General features: G+C 61.7%; 1 protein-coding gene and 1 long non-coding RNA gene across 8 annotated transcripts in view; both read left to right on the forward strand.

Annotated features, from left to right (window-relative positions):
- The window catches only part of TTC28 (tetratricopeptide repeat domain 28), a 487,880-nt gene extending 476,363 nt beyond the window's left edge, over positions 1-11,517 (forward strand). For 6 of the 7 annotated variants that reach the window (XM_060192543.1, XM_060192547.1, XM_060192545.1 and 3 more), the window contains 8 exons: positions 1,435-2,155; positions 4,740-4,864; positions 5,045-5,276; positions 5,624-5,700; positions 6,831-6,854; positions 7,618-7,747; positions 9,155-9,262; positions 9,859-11,517. In XM_060192543.1, the coding sequence (XP_060048526.1) occupies positions 1,435-2,155; positions 4,740-4,864; positions 5,045-5,276; positions 5,624-5,700; positions 6,831-6,854; positions 7,618-7,747; positions 9,155-9,262; positions 9,859-11,456 (3,015 nt within the window). In that variant the 3' untranslated portion in view covers positions 11,457-11,517. The remainder of the gene's footprint in view (positions 1-1,434; positions 2,156-4,739; positions 4,865-5,044; positions 5,277-5,623; positions 5,701-6,830; positions 6,855-7,617; positions 7,748-9,154; positions 9,263-9,858) is intronic. The other variant, XM_060192544.1, reaches the window with a different exon arrangement.
- Positions 11,518-12,939: 1,422 nt separating this feature from the next.
- Positions 12,940-14,425, forward strand: LOC132538980 (uncharacterized). The gene is made up of 2 exons (XR_009550303.1): positions 12,940-13,582; positions 13,629-14,425. It is a non-coding gene; the product is annotated as an uncharacterized LOC132538980 (long non-coding RNA).
- Positions 14,426-18,554: the final 4,129 nt, after the last annotated feature.

Consider the following 18,554-nt stretch of genomic DNA (forward strand, 5'->3'; position numbering starts at 1 on the left):
AGAGCTGGTCACCCACTCACGCCCCAGGTGACCACTGAGGGCTGCCCGGCAGAGTGTCGAGTAGGAAAGTCCCCCAGGCCAGCAAAGACCTACAAGTGTAAGAGGCGGCCCTCAGGCCAGGCAGAGACCCGGGTCTCAGTCTGCAAGAAAACAGTACAGGGGTAGCTTCAGGAGGGTCACAGTCATGTCTGTCCCCTTGACCCTGGCCACCTGGGTCAGGAGCCTTTGGAGGGGCTGGAGAGACAGCATAATGGTTCTGCAAAAAGCCTCCTTTCCTGCCCGAGACTGAGGTCTCAGGTTCAATCCCCAGCACCACCACCAGCCAGAGCTGAGCAGGGCTGGGGATGGGGGGGGGGGGGCTTTGGAGCCAGCCTGGAGCCCTTTCCTCCTTATCCAGACCCCCATGGATTCCTGAACCCCATGTCTTCTGAGCCCTGGTGACCCACCCATGAGCGGGTGCTCGCACTCCCACTGGCACGAGGACCTGAGTGGCTCTGTCAGTCTGCAGATGCCCTGGGCTGGGCCTCGTCTGGGCTCCTCCTGGCGGCAGCCCACACTCGGGCCTGCTGCCATGGCCGCCTGCTCGGCCTGCTGGAGACCGCTCAGTTTCTGTCCCTCGGGGGCGCGGCAGATCTTAGTTCTGATCTTTTTTTTTGCTGGGCTCCTATCTTTCTTGGGAGGCAGACTCAGTACAAAGAGAAAGAAGTAACTTTCTCCCAGTTTCTCATGCGTCTGTGGGAGGAGGCTGCCTGTGCCCCACTGAGCCAGAGGGCCCCTGTCTGGAGGCCGGCTGCGGGTGAATGTGACAGTGATGGTGACGGTTAGGCAGCTTACCTAGGTCTGGAAAGAGTCTGCCTCCTGAAAGACGCCGCAGCCACTTCCTTCCCAGAGTGTAAGGGGCCACCACACAGAGTCTGCTATAACTTGACCCTTGGTGTTTTACAGCAACAGTTGAAAGACGTCCTGACGTGCAGGGAGCTAGCTCGGCATTAGAGCACAGGCCTGGGGTCAGCATGAGGCAAATCAGACTGTTGTTTGAGCCTCTGTGCTGGCTGATGTCGCTCTCTGTAGTATTTCTGAAGGACTGACTTCAGCCCATCTCCCAAGGTGCACTTATTCTCTGTAGGAACAGAAGCTACTCTCAAAGTCCCCGACTCTCCAGGGCTGAGTCCCCCGTATGTAGGGCCATACGAGGTCATCCTCAGGGAGATGGGGGGCTGGCAGCACAGGCCCTCTCTGGCCCTCCTGGGTCTTGACTCACAGCAAGAGAGTTTCCCCCATCCGGTCTGCATCACCTCTCAGAGCTTGTCACAGCAGGTGTGACTGTCACTAAGGTGCCCCTGCCGGAAAGATGCCCGGTGTGGGAGGCTAGGTGGCGCCGAGCCGAGCTCCGAGCGTCCACCCGCGCAGCTGCCGTGCCCTCTCCCCTCGCAGGCCCACCTGAGGAAGACGCCGCCCACATGCTCCAGCTCCACATCCATGGCAGCCGTCGTCGGCAACCCCAGGCTCCCGTCGGCGGTGATGGACCGGTGGCTGTGGGGGCCCATGCCGTCGGCCGAGGAGGAGGCCTACATGGTGTCGGAGCTCCTGGGCTGCCAGCCCCTGGTGGGCAGCATGGCCACCAAGGAGAGGGTCGTGAGCGCCCTGAGCCAGGCAGAGTGCGTCCACTTTGCCACCCACATCTCCTGGAAGCTGTCGGCCTTGGTGCTCACACCCAGCACGGACGGCAACCCCTCAGGCAGCAAGGGTGCCTTCGGCCACCCCTACACCATCCCCGAGTCCCTGCGTGTGCAGGATGACGCCAGCGACGGGGAGAGCGTCTCGGACTGCCCCCCGCTGCAGGAGCTGCTGCTCACAGCGGCTGACGTCCTGGACCTGCGGCTGCCCGTCAAGCTGGTGGTCCTGGGCTCCTCGCAGGAGGCCAACAGCAAGGTCACCGCCGACGGCGTCGTCGCCCTGACCCGGGCCTTCCTGGCTGCGGGGGCGCAGTGTGTCCTCGTGTCTCTGTGGCCCGTGCCGGTGGCGGCTTCCAAGATGTTTCTTCACGCCTTCTACTCGTCTCTGCTGAATGGCCTGAAAGCCAGCACTGCTCTGGGAGAGGCCATGAAGGCAGTACAGAGCAGCACGGCCTTCTCCCACCCCTCCAACTGGGCAGGTAGGAGCGGGGCTGGGAGCGGCAGACGGGGGGGGGGGGGGGGGTCGATGGGCTCTGGGGGACGCTGACCTTGTTGGCCAAGGCTCGCTTGGATACTGCAGCACCAGGGCATTGTGGGAATGTCAGGTTCTTCGTGGTCTTGGAGGAAACATCCTGGGAAGTTTCGTGCGAGGACGAGTAGGGGAGGGGAAGCCCCCGACCGCTTTCATCCCAAGTTCCTGGAGGTGCCCCCTCCCCCAGGCCACGAGCAACCTGTGGACCCTGGCACTGGATGAGGGAGAAGGGCTGGCATGCTGGGCAGTCACGTGTAGACCGAGGAAGAGACGGTCAGTGTGGTCAAAGCGGTGTTCCTGCAGAGAACGCAGGTGGAGAGGACAGAGCCGCCCGCCCGTTCAGGCTGGAGGCAGCCCTGTTGACGGAAACCCAGCAGCAGCACCTACGCTCCCTCCACTGGCCGGAGTCTCTGAGGGGGTCAGCTGGCACGGTTTCCCCAGGGCCCGTTCCAGGGCTCCCCGGCACTAGCAGCCCAAGGCCCGGCGTGCTTGCGGCATTCCACGGCCCAGTCGGTCTCCAGGTCCCGGCCAAACAGCTGCTTCCCACCTGGCCGTGCTCTGCCGACTCGAACCAGCAGAGGTGCCCCCGGTGCCTGTACCTCTCCCCAAATGGGCTGGCACCCCACAGGAAAAGTGGTTCAGCAGGTGGGCAGCCTTCATCTAGAGCTAAAGCTGACCCTCTGATCTAGAACTAAAGCTGACCCCCTGATCTAGAGCTAAAGCTGACCCACTGATCTAGAACTAAAGCTGACCCCCCCTGATCTAGAACTAAAGCTGACCCCCCATCTAGAAATAAAGCTGACCCCCAATCTAGAACTAAAGCTGACACCCCATCTAGAACTAAAGCTGAACCCCTGATCTAGAACTAAAGCTGACCCCCCATCTAGAACTAAAGCTGACCCCCCCATCTAGAACTAAAGCTGAACCCCTGATCTAGAACTAAAGCTGACCCCCATCTAGAACTAAAGCTGACCCCCCCATCTAGAACTAAAGCTTACACCCCCATCTAGAACTAAAGCTGATCCTCTGATCTAGAACTAAAGCTGACACCCCTGATCTAGAACTAAAGCTGACACCCCTGATCTAGAACTAAAGCTGAAACCCCCTAATCTAGAACTAAAGCTGAAACCCCCTAATCTAGAACTAAAGCTGACCCCCCATCTAGAACTAAAGCTGATCCCCTGATCTAGAACTAAAGCTGACCCCCTGATCTAGAACTAAAGCTGACCCCCCTGATCTACAACTAAAGCTGACCCCCCCTGATCTAGAACTAAAGCTGACCCCCCATCTAGAACTAAAGCTGATCCTCTGATCTAGAACTAAAGCTGAAACCCCTGATCTAGAACTAAAGCTGACCCCCTGATCTAGAACTAAAGCTGAAACTCCCTGATCTAGAACTAAAGCTGACCTCCCATCTAGAACTAAAGCTGACCCCCCCTGATCTAGAACTAAAGCTGACCCCCTGATCTAGAACTAAAGCTCACCCCCCATCTAGAACTAAAGCTGACCCCCTGATCTAGAGCTAAAGCTGACCCCCTGCACAGGTCGCAGCCAGTGTGGGCTCTCCTGGGGCTCCAAGCTCGAGTTCTCTGACCCCAGGAAGACCAAGGCGTCTGTCCTGGGGAAGCAGATGTGGGGGACAGCTCCCGAGGGCCCCCAAGACCACGGCATCCACACCAGAGGATGTCAGGGAGGGACTTGCAGGCATGGCTTTCTCTGCCATTTCCCACAACTCTCTGGAGCTTTCCCCCCAAAGTGGCCCCAGAACCAGGTACCATCAAGTGAGGAGACATGGAGGCCACCAAGCAGTCCGGTGCAGTCAGCTCCCTCTGCAGGCAGCGCAGGGCAGCACAGCCCACAGAGGCCAGCAGGTGGCCGCAGAGCGGGAGCCGGGGGCTGGGCGGGACCACGGGGGAAGCCTGTGACTTGGGCCTCGAGGTGTCTGTCCTGCGGGAGACTGCTGTGCTGACCGCTCCCAGGGGCTCAAGACTGTCCAAGACTCTCCTGTAGCTCCAGCAGCCAGGCCGTGTGGCCTGAAGCAGAGGTTCTTGCAGGGCAAGGGGGTGACAGGCAGCGCTGAGACCGCCCTGGGTATGAGGGTCTGTGAGGAGGGCTGGGTGTCGGCGCCCACTCAGGAAGCTGCTCGCGCGGACATGCAGGTGGTCTCGCGGCCTCTCGGCACGTGGTCAGCTCTGTACCTGCCGCTGGCGGGTCCGACACAGGGCTGTGGGCCGGCCCGAGTGTGCCCATCTCTGATGGGCTCCTGCGTGTCGGGACGTGGCGCTCTTGTCCTGGTTCAGTCATCATATCATGGGCAGACATCCTGACTCACTCAGAACCGCCAAGCTGTGCCATGTCGGGGGGGGGGGGTTTAGACCCTCACTCAAGTTGCTGAGTTCCCAACATGGGGAACAGCCCCCTGCCCCTCACCCAGCAGCCCTTCCTGCCCCGGGGGTGCCCCCTGCCCCCTCACCCAGCAGCCCCTGCTCCCAGGGGCGCCCCCAGCAGATTCCCCTCCTGCGCCCCTGCAGGCTTCCTGCTGGTGGGCACGGACGTGAAGCTCAACAGCCCGTCGTCGCTGGTCGGCCAGGCCCTCACGGAGATCCTGCAGCACCCCGAGCGCGCGCGGGACGCCCTGCGTGTGCTGCTGCACCTGGTAAGGGGCGCGGGGCAGGGGCGCAGGGCGCGGGGGCACAGCCGCAGCGAGGACGGTGAGGGGCGGGTCACCTCGGGGCAGCCTCAGCTGCACAGGCCGCCCGGGAGACGGGCTGAGGACGCTGCCCGAGGCCCCGTGCGCTCCCTCCCCGACGACGGCTGCTCCCGGCCCTCTGCCCAGGTGGAGAAGTCGCTGCAGCGCATCCAGAGTGGGCAGCGCAACGCCATGTACACGTCCCAGCAGAGCGTGGAGAACAAGGTGGGCGGCGTCCCCGGCTGGCAGGCCCTGCTCACCGCCGTGGGCTTCCGGCTGGACCCCCCGGCCAGCGGGCTGCCGGCCGCCGTCTTCTTCCCGACGGCCGACCCGGGAGAGCGGCTCCAGCAGTGCAGCGGCACCGTCCAGGCCCTGCTGGGTGAGCCGCGGCGGGGCTGGGCAGGGCGGTGGGCAGGGCGGCGGGCGGACACCGGGCAATGGCTCTTAGCTAGGGGGGAGCAAGGGCCCCGGCAGGCTTCTGGCAGGGAAGAGAAGCAGCGCACTCACTGGTGACAGAGGAGAAAGGCCCCCGCCCATCCCAGTGAGTGAGCCTGCGGGCTGGCCGCCGGGCCGGGCCTCTGCTGCTCCCCTGGGGCGGCCGGGCAGCCGTGACACCGGCCCTCTGCGCTGGCTGCCGCAAGGGGCCGCCAAGCCGGGCGCTCTGCGCTCTTGCCCTGGACCGCGGAGGGCCCCTCTGGGTGACCCGGCTCCTCCTCCTCGGTTTAGGGCTGCCCAACCCTGCCCTCCAAGCCCTCTGCAAGCTCATCGCCGCCTCGGAGACTGGCGAGCAGCTCATCAGCCGGGTGAGTGCGGGGGGCCGCGACCCCAGGCCCCCGGTTCGACCCTAAACAGGAACTCGCGACTCGCTGCCTCATCAGCTTGTGTGGTTGGTGTGAGGCGAGAGCTGCAAGCAGAGCGCGGTCCTCTCTGGCTTCTCCTGAACTCTCACTCGGCGTCCTGCGCCTTCTCACCCTGCGCCTGCCGACCACCCTTACGGCGCTCCCACCCCGCCTGCCGCCAGCATGGCCACAGCTGCCCTAGCACCCGCCCTCAGAGCCGGAGCCTCCTGGAATCCACCCCCAGCAGGCACCAGGTCGGCTCTGCAGGGCTCCCCTTGCAGCTTGTTGGCGGTGGCCTGTGGCACTAGGAGCATCAAACTCACCAGGAACTTGGGGGGGGGGGGGGGTTCTAACACCCGGCGTCACGCAGGGACCTCCCAGTCCGTGAGGGTGACAGCTCAGGTGGGATCAGAACCCCCGGAGAGTGCAGAGCAGCACCTGGAGTGCAGTGAACTGAAGCTCTCGGCAGGCTACGCACAGAGGGAGGGATGGAGGGAGGGATGGAAGGAGGGAGGGAGGCAGCGGCATCTCCAGGTGAATGCGGTCACTGTCTGCCCCGACCCGGGCTGCTTCCAGCCTGGACCAGCTGAGCGATTCTGCAGTGCTGTTCGGGGATCCGGCCCCTCCAGTCTGTAGAAAGTGTGTCATGTCCGCTGCTGGACTGGAGCAGAGAGAGCTTCCTGTGTATTAAGACACCCAGAGTCCAGGGAGGAGGCTGGCGTCCCGCCCGGGCCCGGCTGAGTCTAGAAGGCCAGCCGCACTCAGCCCTGCTCTGCCTGCCTGGCCGCACGGAGGACGTGTGCCCAAGGTGCTGCTGGGCTCCAGAGCAGTGTTGGGGGGGCGTGCGGTCAGCAGGTGGTGGACACTTCCTGAGTCGCCCGGCTCTGCTTTACGCCCTGCCTGGCTCCTTCCTGTCTTGGTGAGGGAGAACGGGGCCCGTGCGCCTGCCACTGTCTTCCTGCTTGTCCCTGCCGACTCTCCCTCGGGCCTGGCGTGCCGCTTCCTCACGGTGGCGAGCTCGTGTGGCAGAACCACCTGTGCTTGAGTCTAAACTCTCTTCTCTCTTTCTTTTCCTCATACTCTGCTGGCTGAAGGCTGTTAAAAATGTGGTTGCAATGGTGAGTACCACTTTCAGTAGCTTTCGTGGTCGGGTGAGCCCCTCCCGCCCACCCCAGTCCCGCGTGCTGGGTGGCTGTGCCCCTGGCTCCGCTGGGCCGTCTGCCCCGCCCCTGGCCCCTTTCTTGCTCCAGCCTTCGTGTTCTCGATCCGGCCTCTCAAGTCCCCCTAGGTCAGCAGGGGCAGGAGAGACAGTGGCGCTCGGAGCCCACAGAGGCACCTGCTCGGTTCTGAGAGCTCACCCTCAGTGTCCCGGTGACTCCTTTACAAAAATCACTTTTGAACACATGTGTTTACTTCTGATGAAAGAAGGAAAGAAAGAGAGAAAGAGAGAAAGAAAGAGAGAAAGAGAGAGAAAGAAAGAGAGAAAGAAAGAGAGAAAGAAAAAAACCCAGCATCACTTTGGAACATCTGATGCTGGGAGTCGAACTCTGCCAACGCGAGCTCCTAGGCCCCTGCTTTAGCCACCGCACCAGCTCTCTGGCTGCCGTGGAGATGCGAGTCCCGTGGCCGCCCTCTGGTGCACGAGAATGAGCGGCTGGACGCAGACGCCCGGTGGGCCGCGGGCTCCACCACTGTCCCTGGTCCCACTGCCTGGACCGTCCCCAGAGGACACGGGTGCGAAGGTGCCGTGGAACGATTCTCCACACGGTCTAACGTGTTAGGCGACAGCTCAGGAGGGACACCAGCAGCTTGCGCGGTGACCGGGGCGAGTCCTGGCTTGGCAGAGGCGAGAACTCAAGGCCCCTCCCCCCCCCCCCACAGCTCCACCAGGTGCTGGTCCAGCTGCAGGTGGGCGACAAGGAGCAGGACTTGGCCTCGGCTCCCATCCAGGTCTCCATCAGCGTCCAGCTGTGGCGGCTCCCAGGCTGTCACGAGTTCCTGGCAGCTTTAGGTAGGCCGTGTCCGCGCCCCCGTGGGTCTGTGTGAGGGCGTGCTCCCCAGGGCCTCGTGCCAGTGTTTCTTAGCTGCCAGTTGTCGCCTGAGTGGGCAGCTCAGAGGTTCTGTTTTAGCCCCACGCCTCCCTCATTTGCATGTCGTCGTCTTAACGGAAATCTGCTAGTTTCTAGTCTTGGGGTTCAAGCCACGGCGAAGACGGGAGGCGTGCAGTGATGGTTTCGATGTTGACTCCTGTCCCTGACTGCTCGAAGCCAGCAGGAGAAAGTCCCACCGAGACCACCTGAGTTGCCGTGGACACCAAGACCTCGCGGCTCGTGTCATGGGCTCAGCCCAGGTCACCACGGTCCCCCCCCCCCAGCAGCATCCTGACCCGAGCACTGTTCTTTTATTTTTCCCCTTGTGTTGCCCTTGTTTTTTATTGTTGTGGTATTTGTTGTTGTTATTGATGTCGACGTTGTTGGACAGGACAGAGAGACATGGAGAGAGGAGGGGAAGACAGAGAGGGAGAGAGACAGACAGACACCCGCAGACCTGCTTCACCGCCTGTGAAGCGACGCCCCTGCAGGTGGGGAGCCGGGGGCTCGAACCGGGATCTTGACGCCGGCCCTTGATGCTTGGCGCACTACCGCCCGACCCTCCAGAGCACTGTCCTTACACCAGGCACACTTGCTGGCAAAGCAACACGGGAGGCTCAGTGTCTCTCCTGCCCGCAGAAGTGCCTATGCGGCTTGTTAGGGGGCCACTCGCTCTGCGTCTCTTTTCCACGAGAGCACGGCTCCGCCTTACGTCAGACCTGCCGCCTCAGAGACTCAGGCACGAAAGTCTCTCACAGAATAACAGCTCAGTGCCCCCAGCATTTCCTGACCCTCATTTGTTTCGGGACGAGCCTGGCCCTGCTAGACCTCCAGAGGCCGGGGGTGTTCTCTCAGGAGGCAGGTGGAGGCTGCGGGCCCACAAGCCCGGCGTCCTTGCTGGGGGCTGGGGACGCGACCCCGGCCCGTGTGCCCGGCGGCTTCTGGGGAGATGTGCTGGGCGCCACCGCCTGGCAGGAGGCTCCCGTCTGTGTGTGCTCTAAGCCTCACTAGAGCCATCAGAACTCGGGGGCCGGTCCTCCGGGCTTTGGCAGAGCTGAGGAGAGCCCCAACAGCAGGTCTTCCCTCGCAGGAGAGAGCTCGCTTCAGAGGCCTCGGCGGCGGCGGCCCGGTTGGTCTCTCTCGGGGGTCAGGCAGGAGCCAAGGGGAGCCGGGCCGAGCCAGCCGAGCTCTGTCCCACCGTCTGTCCCGGCCGCTCCCACGGGAGAGCCCAGGCAGGCTTGTGAGGGGCCACGTGCCGAGTGCAGCCGCGCACCCAGGAGCCGGGCCTGCCCTGAGGAGGCGGGCGTCTGTGTTCTTCGTTCCTCTAGGTTTTGATCTGTGCGAAGTCGGTCAGGAGGAGGTAATACTGAAAACCGGGAAGCAAGCCAGCAGACGGACCATGCACTTTGCACTGCAGTCCCTGCTCGCCCTCTTCGGTAAGAGCTGCTCGCAGCGTGCCCCGGGGCAGGCGGACAGACAGACAGACAGACGGTGCTGTGAGGGCCGGGTGGCCCAGGTGGCAGGTGTGTCTGTCTGTCTGGTGCCGCTGAAGACCGTGTCGGAAGAGAGGGCGGGTTAGAGGTGACGGCGAGCTGGGGCCACAGGGAGCAGGGAGCAGGCGTGAGGCCGCCTCCGAGGCTGCCAGGCCGTGGGCCCGGGCCGCTTGCCCGAAGGGGCGGGTGGGCTCTGAGCGGGCCGTCCCAGACTGCCCCGGAGGCAGGGCGACGAGCTCCTTGTTCGGCCGCCGCCGCCGACAGGACGGTGTCTCGCAGGACCTAAGGGCACGTGGTCCGCACGCGCTGCCGCTTAATTCTTGCCGGCTGACACGCATATAAGGGGGTGTGTGACTCGGAGAGGTGAATCGGAGCCATCTAGAAGTCTGATTGCTCTGGGACCTGGGTTCAAGCCCCCGGCCCCCACTGTGGGCAAGTTTCACAAGCAGCGCTGCAGACTAGGTCTCTGTCCAACAAGTGAATAAATGAAATATTCCTGAAAGCCTAAATGCCCCCTGGGCTCTTGTGTCTTGCCTCAGATTCCACAGAGCTGCCCAAGCGCCTCAGCCTGGACAGCTCGTCCTCGCTGGAGTCTCTGGCGTCGGCCCAGTCTGTCTCCAACACCCTGCCCTTGGGGTACCAGCACCCCCCCTTCTCCCCCTCGGGAGCCGACAGCATCGCCTCAGACGCCATCTCCGTGTACAGCCTGAGCTCCATCGCCTCCTCCATGAGCTTCGTCTCCAAGCCCGACGGCGGCGCGGAAGGTGGGGGGCCCCGAGCGCGGCAGGACCCCGAGAGGCCCGGGGCTTCTTACGCCCAGCGAGCCGCCCTGCTTCGGAGCCGGCTGTCCCCCCAGGCCCGCGCGGCCGCCGGCAGAGAGGAAGAGGAATACGAAGGCTTCTCCATCATCAGCACCGAGCCTCTGGCGGGCTGCCAGGAAGGCGGGAAGCCGCGCTTCTCCCCGGACCACAGGCAGGCCCGAGCCGGGCCGGCTGGAGGCGTGAGAGTCTCCGTCAGCTCCAAGGGGAGCGTGAGCACCCCCAACTCGCCGGTGAAAATGACTCTGATCCCCAGCCCGAACTCGCCCTTCCAGAAGGTGGGAAAGCTGGCGAGTTCAGATACCGGAGAGTCGGACCAGTCGAGCACCGAAACGGACAGCACCGTGAGATCCCAAGAAGAAAGCAGCCCCAAGCTTGACCCGCAGGAGCTGGCCCAGAAGATTCTGGAGGAGACGCAGAGCCACCTCCTGGCGGTGGAGCGTCTTCAGAGGGGGGGCGGCCAGGCCGGCAAGAGCGGCGCCCCCGAGGACGGCGCGCCCGTCTTCCGGGCCTCGGAGACCAGCGCGTTCAGCAGGCCGGCCCCGTGCCGCCAGAAGGACCAGCCATCCCCCGCCGCGAAGCCAAAGCCCCCGGCCAGAAGCTCGTCCCTCCCCAAGGTGAGCTCCGGCTACAGCAGCCCCACCGCCTCCGAGGAGTCCGCCAAGGACGGTCCTGCCGCCTCCGGCTCCGGCTCCGGCTCCGGCTCCGGCTCCCAGGCCTCCCTGAGCGACCAGCCTCTCTTTAAACTCAAGTACCCCAGCTCTCCTTACAGTGCTCACATCTCCAGATCACCCGGGAACACGTCCCCGGGCTCAGGCCACCAGTCCCCTGCGGGCAGCGCACCTTCGCCCGCCCTGTCCTACTCCTCGGCCGGCTCCGCCCGCTCCAGCCCGGCCGACGCCCCCGACGGGCACAAGCTGAAGGTGGCGGCCATAGACGAGAAGGTGCAGGCGGTGCACAACCTGAAGATGTTCTGGCAGGGCGCCCCCCCGCACCCCGCCGGGCCCCTGAAGATATTCCGGGGGGCCCCTGGCACCACGGCTTCCAGAAGAGACGTCCTGAGTCTCCTGAACCTGTCGCCGCGGCACAAGAAGGAGGAGGCGGCGGACAGGCTGGAGCTGAAGGAGCTGTCTGTGCAGCGCCCCCCGGAGACGCCGCAGAGAGCGCCTCCCAACGGCCACCGGCGCGCCGAGACCACCTCGCTGGGCACGCTGCCCGCCGGCCCTCCTGCAGGCCCCGCACGCCCTCTGCGCCTGCCGTCTGGGAACGGCTACAAGTTCCTGTCGCCCGGACGGCTCTTCCCTTCCTCCAAGTGCTAGGCGGCCGGCCGGGGCCCCGGGGGCCAGTGCAGGAGGCTCCTGGACTGCTGACCTCCGAACCCCCGGCTTCTCCCGCAGGGGCGGCCAGGGGCCGGGGTGGAGAGGGAGAGGGAGAGGGAGAGGGAGAGGGAGCGAAGGAGGTTTGCTAGGAGGGGGCAGAGTGCAGGCGGGGCTTCCTGGGGGAATGTGTGCATTTAAAGTGGACTCTGCTCGGGCATCTAGCCAGAGCCAGAAGCCAGCCAGCGGCCTGTCACCAGCTACAGCGCGAGCCGCACTGATCCAGGGACTCCCGGCGAGTCAGCACTTCCAGTGTCCTCTGGCCACACTACAAGCAAACTTGAATTTTCTTAAAGGATCTGTGTAAGGTCTTATCCAGGCACTTCAGAACTATGCAATTGTGATTTTAAAATGCAACTTTGTGCTTTTAAAACATTACTGACCTTTTTGTACACGGATAAACAACTTGGTTTTGTTATCAACAGTACTTTCCATTTATAACTATTATTTTTAAAAGCCCAGCAGGTTTTTTTTTTTTAAATGTCAGGCTTTGCACAGTCAGTGGAGGAGTGGGTGGAATTATTCAGTTTCCTTAAAAACAAAACAGCCCGTGTCAGACTAGACTTCACCAGAACCGAGCCTCCCGGCTCTTACCCTTTGGGGCTTTATTTTCTTGCTTCCAATTCCAGGCCTTTAAGCCGCCGGTACCAACACAGTCCCTGCCCCTCACTCCTCACGGGAGCTCTCCACCCAGGGGCCTTCTGCTGGGATACGCGCCTGAGTTATCAGGATGGTCCGCCGACACTGGTGCCAGCCGGGACCGTTAGTTTCATATCCGTGTTAAACGGAAGGCTGACGGTCACGTGCTGCTAAGTTTAGTCAGAGAACTTAAGCATCCTTCAGATCATTCCAGAATGAAGACCCTGTGGTCCAGACCACGAGGGCTCCTAGGCCCGGGACACCGGCCACACAGAGTGGGCGAGAGGCCCGGCCGGAGGGACTCTGACGTCGAGCTCTGGGCCCCAGCTGGGGAGGAGGCCGCAGGCTAAGTAAACGCTGCCCACTTGCTCAGTGTCCTCCGCAAGGAGGACTGACTGCTTATCCAGCTTGTGTCATCCCCCTAAGCTGTTTCACAAGGGTTTTCAAATGTATCCCAACGGCCATGTTAACAAAAGGAAACAATAAGGACATCTCGTTCCAATCCTGACGCCAAGGCTTGAAAACAAAGCAGCTATGAAGTCCTCTCGGTGTTACGTCGTCGTCGTCGGGAGGGGAAAACTGGTCATTAAAAGAACCAGTGTAGCAAACAAGAGCCGACTTTACAGCACTGTGCATCTAGATAGACAAATCAGGTCCTCGACAACAAAAAGAAACCTCACAGTAAACTTCTGAATCTACATGTACATAGCGGGGCCGTTCCGGCCTCTTTCCCAAGTGCCAGGGAGGCCGGGAGGAACGGCCTGGTCTGAGCTGCGTCCCGCCCGCCCCCTCCAGCGCACGCCCTCCGCCACCCAGACCGCTGGCTCCCGGGGGCAGACCAAGCCGGCTGGGCGCACTCCTGGCCCCCCGGTTTTCATTCCGTCCACAGTATTCGTTTAGGTTTCGTACTGAAAAGCCAAACAGCAAGTGCGATTTTTTTTTTTTTTTTGGTCCTAAAGCGAAGAGAAAACAGACGATGACAGAGGCCGATCTCTCAGAAGCACCAGAGCCCTCACTCCCTTACCTCCCTGTCGGTCTTGGTGTCTGTGCAGGAGTCACTGAAATGAAATCGAAGCGGGCCTTTCAGGCCCCTGTGAGCAAAGACACCTAAGGTGTTATGAAACCGTATCACCCACAGGCCTCTGTGTAGGGTCAGGAGTCGGCAGACCACAGGCTGAGTCTGATTGGGCCTGGTTTTCTGAATGGCCTTAAGCTAAGAACGGATATTACATTTTTAAACAGTTCTATAAATACCTATATAATTTCACTGGCTTTGCCTCTCGACCCCAGAAGCCAAAAATATCCAACACCTGGTCTTAAAGAAAAGTCCGCTGACGCCTGGCACGGGTGACAGAAAGCACACTCCGACTGCTCGTGCCCACGGTCCAGGGAAGATGGACGACGCCAGGGTGCGGGGCAGCGTGACTGGCGTGCGGAGGAAGCCAGAGGGGCGCTCTCTGCCCCACTCAGGAGGAGGCGCGGCCTGGGCACAAGTCACTTCCTCACAGCAGAGGGGTGGGAGGGGTGTGTTGGGGTGTGTTTCTTCTTCAGTTCAGGGAGCCGGAACCCCTGACTTTGTGCCACCGGAGGCCAACGCGCTGAACAGAAGCCAAACCTCCCCTCCGACGGATCTTGGTGTGACCGCCGCGAAGGAAGTGAGCGATTTCTCTCCAGCAGGCTACCCGACTACTTCACTGATTTGATACTAAAACTTAATGTTGGATCCACCTTGGGGTGTCGTAAAGTGAGGCTGTCCTCACCCACCGCTGTCCTCACCCTCTCCTGTGCTGCCTTCCCACCACATGCGACACCCAACCGCCCTCCTGCTGGTCTCACTTCAGACCGGGGGTGGGGGGCGAGGGGAGGCGCCATGCAGTAATCCAGTTTGCTTTCAGTGAGGAGAAAGTGCAAATGGCCAGCTCTTCATCCCGTTTCCTTGTCTCATTTAAAACGATTGATTGTACAAGTGGCCTGCGCCCCGGGCCCATCTTCAGAGCTGTTCCCTGCGAGCACTGCCCGCACCTCCCGCACCTCCCGCACCTCCCACACCTCCCGCAGAGGCCTTCCCCGGCACTCACAGCCCCACACGCAGCATTAGCCCTCTTTGGCCTGTGCGGACTGTTTTGTAAATTGCAGTTTCCAGATTGGCATTAAGCTTTTTATATGATGAAATCTACCCTGTAAAAAGAACTTCATATTTTTATTGAGATTGCTGAGGCACTTGGCCTTGCTTTGTGATTTCGGTGTCTATTAAAGCATGATTTCTGTTTTGAGTGCTGCGTCTGCATCACTTCTCTTTACTCTGCGAGTTCTCTGCAGCAGACCGGCTGGCCTTTCCCTGCGTCCGTGCCCAGCAGGCGGAGAGCGACGTGCTCCCTACTTCTCCTCGCCTGTGACCCTGTGGCCACGGGGGGACGGCTGGGAAACTGGAGAGGCTAAAAGTACTCAGACAAGACCACGGAGCGGGGCCGGGCAGTGGCGCCCCTGGTTGAGCGCACGGTACAGTGCGTAAGGACCCGGGTTCAAGCCCCCATCCCCACCTGCAGGGGAAAGGCTTTGCGAGTGGTGAAGCAGGGCTGCAGGCGTCTATCACCCCCTTCCCTCTCGGTTTCCGGCCGTCTCTATCAAATAAGATAATAAAAAATTAAAGGGAGTCGGGCAGTAGCGCAGTGGGTTAAACGCAGGTGGCGCAAAGTGCAAGGACCGGCGTTAAGGATCCCGGTTCGAGCCCCCGGCTCCCCACCTGCAGGGGAGTCGCTTCACAGGCGGTGAAGCAGGTCTGCAGGTGTCTGTCTGTCTCTCTCCCCTCTCTGTCTTCCCCTCCTCTCTCCATTGCTCTATGTCCTATCTAACAATGACAACATCAGTAACAACAACAATGAAACAATAAGGGCAACAAGAGGGAAGAAATCATTTTTTAAAAAAGGAATTAAAAACAAAGAATAAGAATAAAACACAAGAAAGCAGCGGGAGGTTTCAAGCGGGAGGTCTCCACTTGAGCCCCTGGCAGCGGCCTGTACCAGGGCTGCGCTGCTCCTCTCCGGAAACCCTCAGGAGTAAACAAAGATTGAAGAAAGGGAGGGAGGGAGGGAGGGAGGGAGGAGGAAGGAAGGAAGGAAGGAAGGAAGGAAGGAAGGAAGGAAGGAAGGAAGGAAGGAAGCTGAAAGGAATCAGACACAAGGAGAGCAGTCTTGCCTGTGGGCATGAAGGGGCAGTGAGCAGGCACCGGCGGTGCGGAGCGAGGACAGCCGGCTGCGAAGACGCACACAGAGCAGCACCGGGGGAGTGCGGGCGCTGGGGACGCAGCAGCCGGGCCGGCCGGAGCCGCAGACGGGCTCTGCCCCCACTACTCAGCGGCGGAGAAACGGCACGTCCAGTGCAATGACGGGGCCTGGAGGGTGGAAAAAGGAATGACGACCAAAAGTGACCTTGAGAGCGGGACTGAAATAGGAGAATCAAGGGGGCCCGGGCGGTGGCGCTCCCGGGTAAGCGCACATTTCACCGCGCGTAAGGTCCAGGGTTCGAGCCCCCACTTGCCACCTGCAGAGGACGGACGCTTCATGAGCGGTGAGCCGGTCTGCAGGTGTCTCCCCCTCTCCTCTCAACTTCTCTGTGTCCTAGCCGATCAAACAAAATAAAGGGGGGAAAGGCCACTAACTTGTAGTGCCAGCACCAAGCCTGGTGACAATTAAAAAAACAATTGGGGTGGGGTGCACAAGGACCCAGGCAAGAATGGGGGTACAAGCCCCGGCTCACCACCTGCAGGGGGGAAGCTTCGTAAGCAGCAGAGCAGGTCTGCAGGCGTCTCTCCCTCCCTCCCTCCCTCCCTCCCTCCTTCCTCTCTCAGTTTCTCTCTGTCCTGGCCAGTGAAATGGAAGAAATGGTCGCCAGTGGATTTGTAGTGCCGGCACCGATCCCCAGAGATAACCCAGGAGGCAGAGAGAGAGAGTTAAATGCAAACCAAGGAGTTGGAGAGAGAGAGCTAGTTGGGCAGAGCAGACATGTTGCCAGGTCTGAGCCCTGGCACCATATGGCGACGTGTCACGGCGGGGGGGGGGGACTCTGGTGCTGTTCTCTCTCTCTCTCTCTCCCTCGCTCTCTGAATGAAAAGTGGCCCAGGAGCAGTGACATCACACACGGGTGAGGCCCAGCTCTGCAGAGAGAGAGGTGAGCAGTCGCTGAGGAAGACCTGGCACCGCGTGAGGAAGCAGAGCCCGTCGCCAGCCACTGAGTGAGGGCGGACGCTCCGTCGGGCCTGTGGCGCCTGTCCCCGGGCGCCGATAAGGTAAAGGCCCGAGGCGAGCAGGCCGGGCACAGACAGGACCGGTTCGGGGGCGGCTCCGAGGGGCCTGTGGCATGGAGGGAGGAGCCGGCCGGTCGCCTCGGTCGCCTCGGTCGCCTCGGTCTTCTCGGTCGCCTCGGTCTTCTCGAGCCGCAGGGCCCGGGCCGTGAGCTCAGTGTCACTGTCGCGGCCTGGCAGGACTCCACGCGGCCCGCCGGCGGGGACAGCCAGAGCTTTGCGTCTGAGGGCCGAGACTCGGAGCGGGAGGGCACACTCCACCCTCGGCCGCCGGGGCCCTGGCACTGCCCGGGCTGCCCTCCTCCCGGCACCGTCCCTGCCATCTGCGCTCCTCCAAGGGCCGCTCCCGGCCGGGACCCTGCGACGCGCTCCTCTCAGGAAACAGCCGCCTGGGAGCCGGGTCGGAGGGCTGGGGGGCGGCTAACCGGGGAGGCCGTGCTTGGGGTCCAGTCCCCTCAGCTTTTCTGCATCAGTACGCATAAAGTCCCAACAGCACCGATCCTTCGGTTGCCGGATGTCCCCTCCCTCTCCCTCTTGCACACTTTACCTGCGGCGAGCGGGCACACAGACGTAGGCCGCAGTGGCCGCCCCACACCGCACGCGCCAGCAGGCTTCTCCCAGCGCCCGCCCGCCACCCCGCCACGCTTACACCAGGCCGCACAGTCCGCTCGCCGGCCAGCAGACCTCGTGGGGGCCGCGCACAAAGCCCGCCAGACCGACGGGAGCAGGGTGGGGCACGACATGGACGCCCCAGGCCCGTGGCCTTTTCATATAGTGACGAGGAATCACAGGGAATGGGACTGAAAAGCTTAATCCCATTCACAGTCAGGACCCCCCCCAAAATAAAAGCCCTCGGAATGAGTCTCACAAAGGGCTTAAAAAGAGATAGGAAATGGCATCAAACAATGGAGGAACAGTCTTTGTCGTGGGTTTCTAGGAATAAACACTATTAAAACGGCCATCTTGCCAACAGCAGTCTACAGCTGGAATGCAGTCGCCATCAAGATCCCACTGACATCTTTCACAAGGAGCCGCAGTGTGTGTGTGTGTGTGTGTGTGTGTGTGTGTGTGTGTGTGTGTGTGTGTGTGTATGCCTCCAGGGTCCTACTGGGCTTGGTGCCTGCACTACAAATCCACTATGAATCCACGGCCCCTGAAGGCCGCACAAGGATCCCGGTTCAAGCCCCGGCTCCCCACCTGCAGGCAGGGAAGCGTGTCGGCAGGTGTCTGTCTTTCTCTCCCCAGGGACCGAGCCTCTGAGGAGCGCCAGGCCAGGGACCGAGCCTCTGAGGAGCGCTAGCCCACAGCCAACCCCAGGCGAGGCTGTGTCCCTAAGGGCCACTGGACGGGACTGGAGATGACGCTCAGGGACTAAGTGCAGAGGTGAAAGACAGCTCCCGGACGTTTTCACTCACGAGCAGTCTAGAGAACGGATGCACATGAAATAAAAATAACAGAGGCTCATGCAAGAAAACTGTTTCCGATAGGAGTGACAACTCTGGTGGTATGTTTGGGAGGTGGCAGGGTGGGGACACAGGAAAAGGCCGAGTGAGCACACCCCTAGCAAAGTCTAAGGGAGCACATCCCGGGACCGTTGCGGAGTGCCGGCCGGCCGGAGTCACCGGCATTTCGCCCCATCCTCAGGAGCCAGCCAGTCTCCACGTTACTGAGTGAACCGCAACGACCGACAGGCCACCGCGTGACATTATTCTCGCGCCTGGCGTCAAACCCAAGGCCTCGAGGCACCACCTTTCACTCTCAGATCAATACGGGCCTCGCAATGGCAGCCCACTGTGCTGCCCAGCCGGAACGTCAAAGCCAGAACCGCCTGAGCCCGTGTCTCCGGGGGCGGAAAACACTGCAAGTGGCCCCACGAGCTGGCTACTCGGAGACGCTCCCTGAGGACGGACACAGCTGGAGCTCTGGGCCGAGGGCAGCTGCAAGCTGCATCATCGGCGTCAGGAAATGGGCCTTGACCGCGGAGCACACCCGGCCTGGGCACTTAGTCCTATGTGCGCTTCACCAGGTGTGCCACACCACCCCACCCTTTTATTTTCCTTTTAAAGTATTTCCTTTACTTTATTTCTGAGAGAGATGCAGAG

This window comes from Erinaceus europaeus, chromosome 6 (assembly GCF_950295315.1).
Source record: "Erinaceus europaeus chromosome 6, mEriEur2.1, whole genome shotgun sequence".
Taxonomy (NCBI): domain Eukaryota; kingdom Metazoa; phylum Chordata; class Mammalia; order Eulipotyphla; family Erinaceidae; genus Erinaceus; species Erinaceus europaeus.